The 14494-nt window shown below is 37.2% G+C and overlaps 1 protein-coding gene across 4 annotated transcripts in view; it reads left to right on the forward strand.

The window, feature by feature from the left end:
* Nucleotides 1-14494, forward strand: part of Terf1 (telomeric repeat binding factor 1) — a 39212-nt gene that overhangs the window by 11530 nt on the left and 13188 nt on the right. For 2 of the 4 annotated variants that reach the window (XM_075971415.1, XM_075971417.1), the window contains 4 exons: nucleotides 1865-2014; nucleotides 2565-2677; nucleotides 10021-10080; nucleotides 12378-12466. In XM_075971415.1, the coding sequence (XP_075827530.1) occupies nucleotides 1865-2014; nucleotides 2565-2677; nucleotides 10021-10080; nucleotides 12378-12466 (412 nt within the window). The remainder of the gene's footprint in view (nucleotides 1-1864; nucleotides 2015-2564; nucleotides 2678-10020; nucleotides 10081-12377; nucleotides 12467-14494) is intronic. The other 2 variants (XM_075971418.1, XM_075971416.1) reach the window with 1 other exon arrangement.

Consider the following 14494-nt stretch of genomic DNA (forward strand, 5'->3'; position numbering starts at 1 on the left):
AGTCTTCTCCAGCATAACTACTAACCAGCCTTCTCCAACTAAAAGTCTGTTTTATAGTGGAATTATATACAAGGTGTGATTATAATAGTTTGTTCCTCTTTTTGTTGTTGTATGAGTAGGTTGTAGTTTATCTTTCCTGTGCTGGACATTTAAGGTATTTTATTCTTTGCTGTAAAGTACGTTAATAGGTCTTGTGGAGCAGACTGATGCACTTTTGTTCATTGTATACTTAGGAGTAAAATTCCTGAGTAATAAATAGCTAGACATACTCACTTGTACTTATCAGATGACATTCCTTCAATTTTAGTAGTTGCTGCCTATAGTTTTCCAAAGTAGTTAACAACAGTTGCCCTATAGACCTTACCTGTGGTTTTCATTTTAGTTTTTCTCTCAAATAAATAGTACTGACATATTGGGTTTAATTTGCCTGAAAATTACTGAAGGCAGAATGCTATTTGTTGTGCTAGTAGATAGAGTAGAGGGTCTAGTTGGCATAATTAATAACTAGTTTGACCCTTCTCCCTGGATATAATACCCCAGAAATTTCAACAGAGAGCCTGATGATTTTGTTGGATTTCCTACCCATGTATTTCATCTTAGTGTTGCTAGGTTAATGAAAACTCTACTGTGTTTCTGTCTCAGCAGAGGAAACCTTACAGCCAGTACACAAATACACTTAGGAGAAAGAATTCACCTTCTCTAGTGTTGGCATAGTCAGTAGGACATTGCCAACTAACTCTGATTAAAACAGCAACAACTGAGCTAAAAGATGGCAGAGTGCTTAGATGCCTGCATACCTTCCTCTCTGAAGTATAAATTGGTGCATTAGAGAGTCAAGGCAAAATATGCAAGCACACATTCCAGTGAGTTCCATTTCTAGTTAAATACTTTAGAATAACTTAAGTTTCCTCTATATTCTAAAAGCCATGAAGCTTTAAAAACAAACAGGAAAAACCCAGATCTTATTGAGACAATTTGTCTAGGATCAAGCCTACAGTTTCTTCATGTTCTATAGCATTTATTGTTTGTCCAGCACTGAGACAACTACTTTATACGAAAAATTTATATTAAAAACAAGAGGATTAAGAGAAAATGTTTGAGCATTGCAGTAATAGCAAATAACCTAAGTTCTTCAAGCAACTAAATGAACAAATGATGATTGATACATATATTAGACAGCTGGTACAAGTAACTCTTCCTATACATTAGCATAAGTAATTGCCAGGAACATAGAATTAAGAAAAATATAACAAGTTTCAGAAAAATCACTTTTTTACAAATGATGCTATTTGTATAAGATTAAAGCCACAGGACTTCACAGATCCTGCAATGAAGTAAATTGCTTTCTATGCAAAAGTATGAAGAGCTGTACTCAGATTCCCAATACCCACATAAAAAGCCAGATATGGTAGCAGGTACATGTAATCCCAGTTCTGGAAGGCAGAGACTGGAGGGTCACTGGGGCTTAGTGGCTAGCCTGTCAACAATCAGTGAGGAGCAGGTCCGGTGAGATAACCTGTCTAAAGATATCAGGTGGGGAGCAGTAGAGGAAGACATGCATCACATATGCATGCCAACATCTATCAATAAAATTAAAACCAGTAAACTATACTGTTATTTGTACAACATATTTATATGTCTGGGTAGTGGGCAATTAAGTTTATAATCTCTGTTCCCTCCTATGTGTCTGAAACAAAACATGTAGAAATGTGGGGGCATTTTAAAGGAAGACAATACATGGGTCTTTTAAAGCAGAATTATAACTCTTAATTGTATCTCTTTGAGTTTATATTTACAAAATAATTGTTTTTTAATCAGTATTTAAAATTTGGTTTGTGTTAATACATTTCTGTTTTTTCTTTAGTCTTTAGAAAGGAAATTACTCAGGATAATCTCTCAGAAAGATGCATTCCACTCCTTTTTTCAACATTTCAGCTATAACTGCATGATGGAGAAAATTAAGAGATATGTGGATTGTGTGCTGAATGAAAAATCATCAACTTTTCTGATGAAGGTACACATTATCTCAAGGAAAGAGAATGTAATGATGAAGGAGAGGACTTGAAAGAGAGAGTCTTAAAATCTGACCCGAATTTTAAGTTAATGACTAAAGTGGAATAGCATCATTAATTTGTGGTAACTGTACTTCAGAATCTTTGGGTGTGTACATGGATATGTACACGTGTGTATGTGTACAGAAGAGGGCATCATATTCCCTGCAGCAGTTGTGAGCCACCTGATGCAGGAGCTGAACTCGTTTTTAGCAAAAGAAGCTCTTTAGCTAACACTTGTCTTCAGCTACTAAAATTTTGTTTAAGATTGCCTGGAGAACATCCTTTCTATCAAATTTATTTACAAGAGAAAAAACCTTCCATAATATCTATAAGCCAAGCAATAGCCCCTAGAGTTGCCAGCATCATCAGAATTGTGAAAATAATGTGATACCTTCTGTTAGCCTGTGAATAGATTCCTCTGCTACAGCTGTCAAAGATTGTGTTGCTTGTTTAAAAATGCCTAGTGTATTCTTTTTTTCTCCTTCCCCTCCATATTCAACCTTTTTAAAGGCAGCAACAAAAGTAGTGGAAAATGAGAAAGCAAGGACACTAGCTTCTGAGAATAAGCCAGACGCTACTAATACTGAAACAGAAACTGAAGTTAATTTGAATAAAGGAGAAAGGTTTGTACACTCTTGATTTCTTTTAAGTTCTTAGGATTATTTTGTCTTTAACATAAGTGATGCTAGCAAGCCATTATTAAGTAATAACTGAGTAATTGATGGGCTTGAGTATTTGGAGTACTATAGAATTATTTCAGGATTTACACGGAGTATATGTTAAGCAAAGAAAGGAGCAAAAATAACAGTTTAATGTGTATAGAGTTATTTACTATTTTTAGTGAAGATGTGCTTAAGAAATGGGGTTGCACTTAGAAATCTGATTCATTTTTGCCTCTTATTTGGGCTCAGATTCTACTTACCTTTGGTATATATTACGTTCTAGTATTTTAAAATACTTTTCTCTATATTTTTCAAGGATATTGTGCTCTACTCAAAAAAAAAAAAAAAGCAGCAGTTGGCTCCAGTGCTGGAAGGAGTGTCCTAGTTAGTCCTCACTGTTGGGAGGTAGTAACAGTCTCAGATTATTTTCAGGTATCTTCAAGGTCGGTTTGCTTTAGGAATTTTGTTTGTTTGAGCTACATCCTCAGCCAAGGGGTGGTGCTTTTTTGGTATTTGTTTTTTGTTTTATTCTTTTGGACAGCTTTTGTGTAACTGATGCTGCCCTTGATCAAACATTCACTAAGTCACTGAGGCTCACTTGAAACAGAACCTGATCCTCCTGCCTTTACCACCCAGATGCTACACTCAGAATATGCCACAGCACCCAGGTGGGGAACGGGAAGAAGGTTAACATTTTGGCGTGTGTGTGCATGTGCAAGTGTCAGAGAACAAGCTGTGGGAGCTGGCTCTCTATTATGTTGGCCCCAGGTAATGAGTTCTGGGTAGTCGAGCTTAGCAGAAAAGAAACAATAACCTTTACTCACTGAGCCATCTCTCAAGACTCTAAGGATAAATATTGCACTTTTGTTTTTTGAGCTAACTCTACTGAAGATGATAAAATTTGACCATTATAAAGATTCTTATTTTTTTTAATTTTATTTATTATTGTTGTGTGTGTGTATGCATTCATATGTGCACCATAGTACATGTATAAATGTTTGAGGGCTTCGGGTAGTAGGTTCTTTCCTTTCAGGATGGATTCTGGGATTTGAAATGAAATCATCAGATTTACAGAACAAGTGCTTTTATCCACTGAGCCATTTGTCAACCCAAGATTTCTTGTGTTTAACCCATGATAAATTCTTTGTTATTGTACACTTAACCCAAAGCTAGGTAGTTAAAACCTTTTGATTTCTAGACAAATGGATTTAGTAGCCCACATAATATTTAAAGTTCCAAGGATGCTATCTTAACTACTGTTTAAAGGTGACTGTTTATAACCCCTTAGGACTAAGGCTAAATCATCCCAGAATCTTCTCCTTTTTGTTCCTATGTATCAGAGCATGGTTTGCTCCTCATTCATCTCAAAGGCTGCACTAAAGTCCTATTTTGTCATTGATAAACAAACCATTTTGAGAATTAAATATCTCATTCTGGCTCTATTTAATGTATTATATTTGGAAAATAAATGATCCTGAGACCAGTATATCGTGTAACTTAAGCCTCCGTGTTCAATGTTAGTAGTGCTGTATTATAGAATTAAAACCTAAATTATAGTTGTTTTAAGTAAGTTCATGTGCTTTGTTCTCCTTATGTAGCCCCACTCAGTCATCTCACAAGTCTCCTAGACACAGACATAGTACAGAGTGGGAGGTAGAGCCCTTCATGGTCTCATCTGTTTTTCTATACTCTTGACTCTCCTTGACTTCATCTATCCACTGTCTTTCCATTTCAGAAATCCTTCTCTGACGATTTGTATCGTTATAATATAGCTTGGTTCCACATAATACATCCTTAAAGTGAATTCCAGGGTTTACTTTTGCAAAAGTAAATGTTTAAATTTCTTCCCAACTTAAAACTTTTAGCTCTCAGTACTATAGATTGAACTAATGGCAGGATATGAACATACTTTTTTTTAATTGAAAATAGGTTTTTAAAAATACAGTATATTCTAATCATGGTTTCCCCTCCCTTTACTCCTTCCAATTCTTCCCTCACCTCTCCTCCCATCCAGATCAACATCCTTGTAGTAATATGGAGCGGCGGCGGGGCTGCGTCCCCAACACCCCAGCCGCCTGCTCGGCTAGCTTATGCCCCGAAATAATTACACAGACACTGTATTCATTTAAACACCGCTTGGCTCATTTCTACCTAGCCTCTTCTAGGCTAACTCTCGCACCTGAACTAGCCCATCTCTTATCATCTGTATAGCACCGGTCTTACCGGGAAGATTCTAGCCTAAGTCCATCCTGGGTCGGAGCTTCATAGCGTGCATCTTCCCTGGAGCAGGGAGCATGGCGTCTATCTGAGGTGTCTGCTCCAGAGAGGAGAGCTGTCGAGTCTGAGCTCACTTCCTCTTCCTCCCAGTGTTTTGTTCTGTCTACTCCTCCCACCTATCTTCTAACCAATGAAATGGGCCAAGGCAGTTCCTTTATTAGCCAGTGACCTTCCTCCATCACATCCTTTTCCATTTCTCATTAAAAAACAAACAGGCATCTAAGAAATAATAATATTATCTAAGAAATAATAATAAAATGAGATGAATCAAAAATAAATATGACAAAACAACCAAACAAGAAAAAGAACCAAAGAAAAAGCACAAGAAACACATACAGGTGCAGAGATACATTTTTGTACACCAAGGAACCACATAAAAACTAAAACCAGAAGCCCTAATATATACACAAAGGACTTATAAGATAGAAAAGGAAAAAAAGCACCTGACTTAGCATTATGAGACAAAGGTGCTGCTGAATTAATTTGATGTTGCCATCTACTGCTAGGCATGGAGCCTACCCGTAAGAATGGTTTCTTTCCCCAATGAGACCCCCTTAGAGAAAACTAATTTATTATTTTCAAGTGGTTATCAGTTGTACATAGTTTCTTGGTTAGTGATAAGGGGTATGTGTCCACCACTTCCCCTCTCAGCACCAGGATGCCATCTGATACAGACTCACGTAGGCCCTGTTTATGTATGCTACCAATCTCTGGAGTTTATATGTACGCCAGCCCTGTGATGTCTAGAAGGCTTTGTTTCCTTGGTGTCTTCTATCCCTGCTGGCTCTAACACTTTCTACTTTTTCTTGCACATAATTCTCTGAGCCCTGAAGAGAGGCATTTGATGAGACATCCCTTTTAAGGCTGAGTGTTTTAAAGTCTTTCCCCCTGTATATTGTCTAGCTGTGGCTCTCTGTATTTGTTCACAGCTGCTACAGGAAGAAGCTTATGATTGCTAAGCCAGACACAGGTCATGAGGAATGCAGAATCTTGTTAGGTGTCATTTTATTGCTACATTCCTTTTGCAGAACAGTAGTATTTGTTTTCCTCCTAGGTCCCTGGACTATCTAGTCCCAGGTTCTTAATCACTTAAGCAGTGCTGGGCATGGGTTCCTTCTCATGGAGTGGGATTAACTCAAATCAGATGTTAATTGATTACTCCCACAAGTTTTGAGCAACTGTTGTACCGGTGTATATTGCAGGAAGGTCATGGTTGTAGATTGAAGGATTTGTAGCTGGGTTGGCCTTTACCTTTCTTCTTTGGTAGCATGCAGAGTGTACTCCAGTACTACGAACATTAGTCAATATGGGTAAAGCCTCTATTAGGCACCAGTTTGACCTCTCCATATTCATTGAGTTGTGTAGGTATTGTCTTTAGCAATAGGGCCTTATTGTCTGTGGAAAGTCACCAACAGCCTAGTTTGTTTCGGGGTTCCCATGGGACCCCTTTGACCAACATCTCAATTAAGTGTAACCCATTCCCAGTACTGGAAGCATCATTTGGTGACGAGATACTTGGTTGATATTCTTTGGGGCTGTGTCTCTCCTGTTATTTGATGATTTTATTTAGAACACTGTCATATATGTATATTGTCATAGAAAGCTACTCCTGTATGAAGTTTCCATGTGACGCCTCAATGGCCCTTAGTTTTAGCTGTTCCTTCCAATATTCTCTCCCTCCCCCCTCTTTTTTCTCCCTTTCTGTTTGATCATCCAATTTCAGCCCCTTCTCCTTATCTATCTATAACTGTTCTATTTCCATTTTCTAGGGAATCCATCCATCCCTCTTCCCCCAGTCCCTTATTGTCTACATAACCACTGTGGTGATGTGGATTGTAGCTTGCTTATCAATGACTTAACAACTAACATCCACATGTGAGTACATATGGTATTTTATCTTTTAGGTCTGCATTACCTCACTCAGGCTGATTTTTTTTTTTAAGCTTCATCATTTACCTAAGAGTTTCATGATTCTATGTTAACAACTGAGTCATATAAGTCATACTTTTGACCAGGATATCTACTGTATTTGCAGCCTTCCCAATCCTCATTTCAGTTATCTGAGTTATTAGTTGACATATGCATTATTGTGGTACTTGGATTTAAGAAACCCTTATTTTACTTAATGACCACAAAGTACAAAAGTAGTGATGTACCAGAGGGTGACCTTGAACTTTGATCCAACCACCTTCAACTCTCAAGTGCTAGAATAACATGATGTACATTACTTCATCCAGCTTCTCAGAATAGTATTCTACCCATTAAATTTTATGAAAAGCAATTTTTTGGTTTTTCGAGACAGGGTTTCTCTTTATAGCTTTGAAGTCTGTCCTAGAACTCACTCTGTAGTCCAGTCTGGTCTTGAACTTAGAGATCTGCCTGCCTCTTCCTCCTGAGTGTGAAGATCAAAGGCATGCACCACCACCGCCCAGCAAGAAAAAATTTTTAGGGGGCTGGAGAGATGGCTCAGTGGTTAAGAGCACTGCCTGCTCTTCCAAAGGTCCTGAGTTCAATTCCCAGCAACCACATGGTGGCTCACAACCATCTGTAATGAGGTCTAGTGCCCTCTTCTGGCCTGCAGACATACACACAGACAGGATATTGTATACATAATAAATAAATAAATATTTAAAAAAAAGAAAAAAATTCTAAAGTAAACATGATGGCCCATCCCTGTAATCCCAGCACTTGGGAGGCTAGAGCAAGAGGATCTTGAGTTCAGAGCCAGCCTGGTCTATTTTCACAGCAAGACTCTGTCAAACACACAAAAAGGAAAAAAAGAACTTTGTCAGGGCTGAAGTGGCTCAGCAGTTAAGAGCATCTGCTGCTTCTGCAAAGCACCCAGGTTTGGTGCCCGTTAACCACTTGGTAGCTCACTACTCTCTGTAACTCCAGATCCAAGGAATCTGATTCCTCTTCTCACCATCTCACATGGAGCACATACATATGTAGGCAAAACACGCATGCACATAAAAAAAAAGTAACTCTTTAAATCAAAAAAAAGGAAAGAAAAGGACTTTTTTTTTTTGCAGGTTTTGGTGTCTTTGTTGTTTTTGCTTACTTAAACATTATCTGCTTTGCCCTCCTACTTTTTACTGTCTAGCAACACAGAACAGAGTTCTCTGACCTTCAAATACTATCATTTGTTCTTGGAAAAGTTCCTTAGTTCCTCCTTCCCTTATTTTTATTCTCTTCAGTATAAGCTCATATTTTCCATTCAGAGTCTCCCTCCACCATCACCTGTGAAAATTTTGCCTAGCTCAGCTCTCTGCTTAGATTGTTAGGTCTGTGCTCTCAGAGTACAAGCCATCAAGTCATGCATTCATGATAAACCCTTAACTGTGGAAATAAATTATCTCTTTATCATAAGACTAATAATTGTTTGAAGTTTTTTGTTATTTTTAGTTTTTTATTTGCTTTGGGTTTTTTGTTTGTGTGTCTGTATGTACATATGCATGCAAGAGCATGCAAGCACACGCATGATGTAGTGCAGACCTATTTGAAGGGTTCTGATTAACTTTGAACATCTTAAGTGGCTCAGTATCCTTCATGCCTGACTCATTGCCAGACACACAATAAAAATTTGACCGAGTACTAATTACAGAGAGGAAAGTCAAAACTAGAGACAGGATTGAAATTGGTAAGCAAATATGAAGTCCATTCTGGAAGCTAAACCAGGAAGAGTCAACATCAGATGGCCAATAGCAGGACAGCAATTGACGGGATGCGACTGAAGCAGGTGCGACATTGGCAGTGTGATTGTGAGGGTAGACAAATGCCAGGAAAATTGAAAATTTACATCTATAAAACTGAAGGAGATGACTATTTTCTCTAATACAGCTTATAAGCCATTTGAGTAACAAGAATTATAGGCAATAAACTATAGCACAAAACCCATAGTTCATTACTAATCTAAAAATTTAGATATTGTCATTAAGATAGGTAGAGGTTTTAGTTTTGAGCATAACCTTGAAGGGAAGTTTTGTTTTATTTTGTCTCACTATGTAGCCCTGGTTGGTTTGGAGCTCACGCTGTAGACTAGGCTGGTCTCAAACTCACAGAGATCCCAGATGTTAGGATAAAGGTGTGTATGCCTAACTGGTTAAGAGTTTTTTATATGTGAAGCTAGGGGTATGGCTCAGTTGGTAGAGTACTCGCCTATCTTGCACAAATCCCTGGATTTGATTCCCAGCACAGTATAAAACCTGGAATGGTAACATATACTTAGCACTTGTGAGCTGGAAACAGTAACAGAAGTTTAAGGTCATTTTTGGTTATATAGCAAATTTGAAACCAACCCGGCTACATGAAACCCTGTCTTCAAAAGTGTGTGTGTGTGTGTGTGTGTGTGTGTGTGTGTGTGTGTGTGTGTGTGTATGTAAAACACACAGAAAAGAGAAATGGACCTCTTGGAGGAATAGAATTGAAAATGGCCATGTTGTGGTTTTGATGCTGTTTTACTGAGATCAAAAAGGTGGGTGGTGTTGTTTTGTTTTGTTTCTAAACTTCAGTGGATGTGGCAGTGCATGACTTTTATGCTAGAGCACATGAAAGACTAAAGCAGGAGGGGCATGAGTGAGTCTTGTCTGAGTTATATAATATATTATCTCACTTCCTGCATATTACCACATCCCCCAAAAGTTCAGTTTGAGACAAATGTTTGGTAAGGAAATAAACTTGAACCCATCAAATTATATACATTAACACTTGTTGTGTTTTTTATGTATCAGTTGTGCTCAAGTAAAGCTGTTAAAAGAAAACTTAACGGAATAGGAGTTTTCTAAAGGAAAACATGAAAGATTCTTGGTTGCAATATTAACTGTGCTTAACTTGTGTTTGGGGAAGTTTGATTTGTAACCTCTTCAATCACATCTGAGCAAAAAGTGGCCACCTTTTCATGGACTCTGTAAGTCCTTAATTCAACCAGGATGGTCTTGTGTATTGAAATATGTCTTGACTATGCCAGGTAGTTCTCTTATACAGAGATCCATTTGTATATATTCTTAGAATTTTTTTTTCTTTTAAAGTGTTGGTGGCCAACAGTGTACAGAAACTGAATCCTTAATGAATACAGTATCTGTAATAAGGTAAAGTGACATTTTTCTTTGTCCCTAAAATCACTGATGAATGCAATTCATGTAGATTTAAATATGTTAAAGTTGGCACGTAAATGGTATAATTAGATACAGCTCAGAGACCTCTAACTGAATAGATACTCAAGACCCTGAAATGTCTTGGAATTTCTAGCTATAAAGACTTTGATATGGAATCTAGGGTTGTTTTGCATGGTTTCTAATAGACTATTGATGAACAAATAAGGAGCATATGAGCTCGTTCTGGTATTCTGTCATTATAACAAAGACTCCCTGCTAGAACAGGAAGGGCTAGAAGCTACATTTTCTTTGTTTCCATATGTTGACAGAAGTTTCTGTCCTGCCTGGTCCTGCAGCCGTTCAGTCCCAAAGAAACACACAAAGATCTACATTAATTATTAATTGTTGGCCTATTAGCTCAGGCTTCTTATTAACTCTTACATCTTAAGTTAGCCCATAGTTCTTTTCTGTGTTAGCCACATGGCTTGGTGTCTTTCATCAATGAGGCATTTTAATCTTGCTTCCTCTGCTTCTAGATGATAGCTTCAGGCTGAGACTTCCCTCTTCCCAAAATTCTCTTGTTTGTCACCCCACCTATACTTCCTGCCTGACTACTGGCTAATCAGCATTTTATTAAAAACAATACAAGTGACAGGGTACAAGACCATTGTTCCACAGCACCCCCCCCCCTTATTTTCAGAACAAAAACTCTGAATCGAATCTTTGTTTAGCAAGAGAAGAGAGTGAACACACACTTTACAGCTGCATTTATAGTATAAGAGAACATGCCCAATTGAGCAGGTATCTTAAAGCCTGGAGGAGCTCCCACAGCACCCATATTCCAATTATATGAAATTATTTGCAGAAACTCTTTCTGATCTACTATAAGTGCTGTGAAGGACAATCTAAACCTAACATGTCCAAAGAGCAGAAAGTCTGTGTAAATTATTATAGAAATATCAACTGATTTGCTGAGTGGATATATGGGAGGGGTTGGCTAACTTAGTGTGGAAAGGATTGGTGATTAGGATGTAAGAATCCAAGATTATAGGATTTGTCCGTAAAAACACTGTATTAGATTATCTATATCTGGGGAGGAAAGGGAACAGGGTCTCAATATGCTGCCCTGGCTAGTGTGGAACTTTGTAAAGTTTGTGTTGGCTTCAAACTTGCACTCATTATCCTACCTCAGCCTCTTAGTGCTAAGATTACAGGCATGCACCATAATGCCTTACTTAAAATAATTCTTGACCACACCCCTAACTATAAGAAAGATGGGTGAATGGTGAAGTTCTTGGAAGGATAAAGACTGGAAACGAGATATGATAAAAGATGATATCAGTAGCATTCCTGGGTGGCTGAGATTTCTGTGGAAGCTGGAGTAGCTTTTATTAGAAATAAAAACTACTGAAGCTGGTGATAAATCTCAGTGATGGAGCCCTTGCTTAGCATGTGTAAGGGCCCAGATACAATCCCTAACACCGGAAAAAAAAAAAAACAAGGTGAAACACTTGTTTGGAGCACTGTGACTTGTGGGAGATTGAAGGTTAAGCTAGTTCCTCTTGAAAAGGTCCAGAGGAAAGAACTATTTTTCCAAGGTGGAGCAGCAATGGGGATGGAGGCTAGACTGAGAGGTGAAGAGTTTGAGAATAGCCTTCTAAAGAATATAATGCAATACAATAGAACACTTTAGGAGAGAGGAAAGGTAAGAAAGAATTTGCTAGTCGTGGAATGTTTTCGTGGATAAGAGTATAGCTAAAATACCTATGTAAGTTCAGGCACACTGCTTTTTAGGTTCTAATTTGCTTCTTTATAAAATCAGGGCTGTTGAAGAAAAATATGCCACATCCATTATTTCCAGTATAAATTTACCTTTTTTAAAAAAGAAAAAGTCTTGGATGCTGAAAAGCACATGATCTACCATCAAATAAAGAAATTTTGAAAATTCTCCTGCAGAAAATGATTTAGAGGCCAGAGGAGAGAAGGAAAATAAATTCTTTGTAATTTGAGTAGGGTTTGGGGGTTCTTTCTTGTTTTGTTTTTGTTTTGTTTTTCCTTCTCAGTCTATTTGGAAAACTGATAGAATCTTGCTTTCTGAGTAGATGAACAGTAAAAAGATGAAATAAAAGAAAGTTTGACAATAGAAATATTAAAAACTAACATTGGTCACTAAAGAGAGCAACAAGAGAGTCAGGCCAGTGTAGAAGATCCTATTGCAAAGGTGACATCATTTTCCTTCTATACATTCACTAGTTTCTGGAATTAGTCACTAACTATCATGTTTTATTTAGGTCTCACAAGACGGTCTTATCTAAGTTGAAACAACAAAGCAGTCAACCAGATTTTAATAAGAAAGAAGCAAAAATTGGAATTCTTCAAAGTGAGTACCATTGCTATAGTCTTAGATGTAGAGGGGTGCTCTAGCTGTTTACTTTACCACCGCAGCTCAAGATGCGCTCAGAAGACCAAACGCCAGCTTTAGAGACTTGGCTGTTTTTGATGTTCTAGTCTGAGTTATTTGGCGGTGGTAGTAAGTAGCATTGGTTTTCTGCTTACCTATGTTTAGCAACTTCAGACTTTTTTGAGGAATGAATGGAATTAAAACTCATTATTAACATTGATTAAGTGAATTCTGAATCAGTACTTCCAGGGAAAATAGAAAAAGTTAGATTCTTTGATCTTCAATAACATTTTTTATCAGTTAATCAATACACAATCTTGTTTTATTTTTTTCTATTTAAAGGCACTGTGTTGTTGGCTCATTAATGTTGAATCATTGCCAGCTTCACTACAATGCATGCCTGAGTAAAGTATATTTCATGTTGCCCTCTGACCTCCACAGGTACACACGCATGTGCCCACTCATAAATAAACCATACTTTTTTAAGTTTGAATAAAACATGAAGTTCTTTGAAAACTGGCTCTATTTGTGACTGTAAATATAAATTTAAGCTTTGGAGTGTAGAATTATTTAAACAAAAGTTTCTCCCCAAAAGTCAATCTTCTGTTTTTCTTAGTTAGCTTGATTTTAGTTGGTTTGGAATCAAACTAACCAAATTGGATGATTTTGTTCAGTTCAGAATCTGGCAGTGTAGTCTAGCCCTATCTCAAACTTGTGATCCTCTTATTTTGGCCTCCAGAGTCTACCTGTGTGTGACATCATGCCTAGTTCTTATGTTTTGTGTAATCAGGGCTTGAAGCATTCTTTTCTTAATATAATCCCTATGAAATTCTTCCTTATTGATTTAAGTTTATTATCATGAACCCTGAAATTGGGATTCTCTCTTTGTGTCTTCATTTTATTTCCTATTTGTCTGGATTTTTTTAAGTCTATGATTTCTAAATTCTTCTGTGTGGTAAAGACTATCTGCTGTCCTTTGTGTTTCTTTAAAAAAGAAAGTGTATTTGGAAGTATTTTTTTGGTCACAGCTTTGCAAACAGATTGATTTTGACTTGCTACAGTGTTGAAGTCTAACATTAACATGACATATTCTATCTTTGTGTATGAGTTAGTTTTCTCTTTTACCTGACTAGATTTCCTAGGACATGTGCTCAGTGCTAGAAATCCCTCCTTAGTTATTGCTTTAGTTTTGGATTTCCATTTAATTAAAGTGATATTTCACTTTGTACTTGCTTATTTAATCTTCAACTAATTGAAGGTTGTTCTAAGTATCTTTCTATTGTTGACTTCCTGTTTAATTCTGTTGTGGTCTGAGAATAGTTTGTAGTAGACAAAAAGTACCTGTGTCCTAAGCTGGCCATGAGCTTGCAGATGTTTAATTCTGTTTAATTCTGTTGTGGTCTGAGAACAGTTTGTAGTAGACAAAAAGTACCTGTGTCCTAAGCTGGCCATGAGCTTGCAGCAATCGTCCTCTCACCGTTGCCTCCATGTGCCAGTTGTCAGAGGACAGCTTTCAGAAGTTGGTTCTCTCCTTCCACCAGGATAGAACTCGGGTACCAGACTGTACACTAAGAACTTACTGCCTGAATTGTCTTACCAGTCCCTTAAAGGATTTTTTTTTTTTTTTTTTTTTTTTTTTTTTTTTTTGCTTTTTCGAGACAGGGTTTCTCTGTGGTTTTGGAAAGGATTTTTTTTTTAATGGTACATCCTACTGTTGGTCTGTCTTGGTGATTATTGTTGATGTATATCTGAGAAGAATATTCTGTTATTAAATATCATAAAAAGATTTCAGTGATCCTATACCAAAAGTATTTTTCCTTTTTTATGCAAGCGATGGAATATGTTTCTGGAGGTGAGAACACTTCTGGTAGTCAAATGTAGTTCTAGACTTAATGTTCCTTCCAGATTTGAAGGAAAAAGAATTAAACATATAGAGCTCTATTTCTTAGAGTAGCTAAAGTAAACAGGAATTTCATGGTAATCTTTGGAAAGTTCACCCTTTCTCTA

This window comes from Microtus pennsylvanicus, chromosome 5 (genome assembly GCF_037038515.1).
Source record: "Microtus pennsylvanicus isolate mMicPen1 chromosome 5, mMicPen1.hap1, whole genome shotgun sequence".
NCBI lineage: Eukaryota > Metazoa > Chordata > Mammalia > Rodentia > Cricetidae > Microtus > Microtus pennsylvanicus.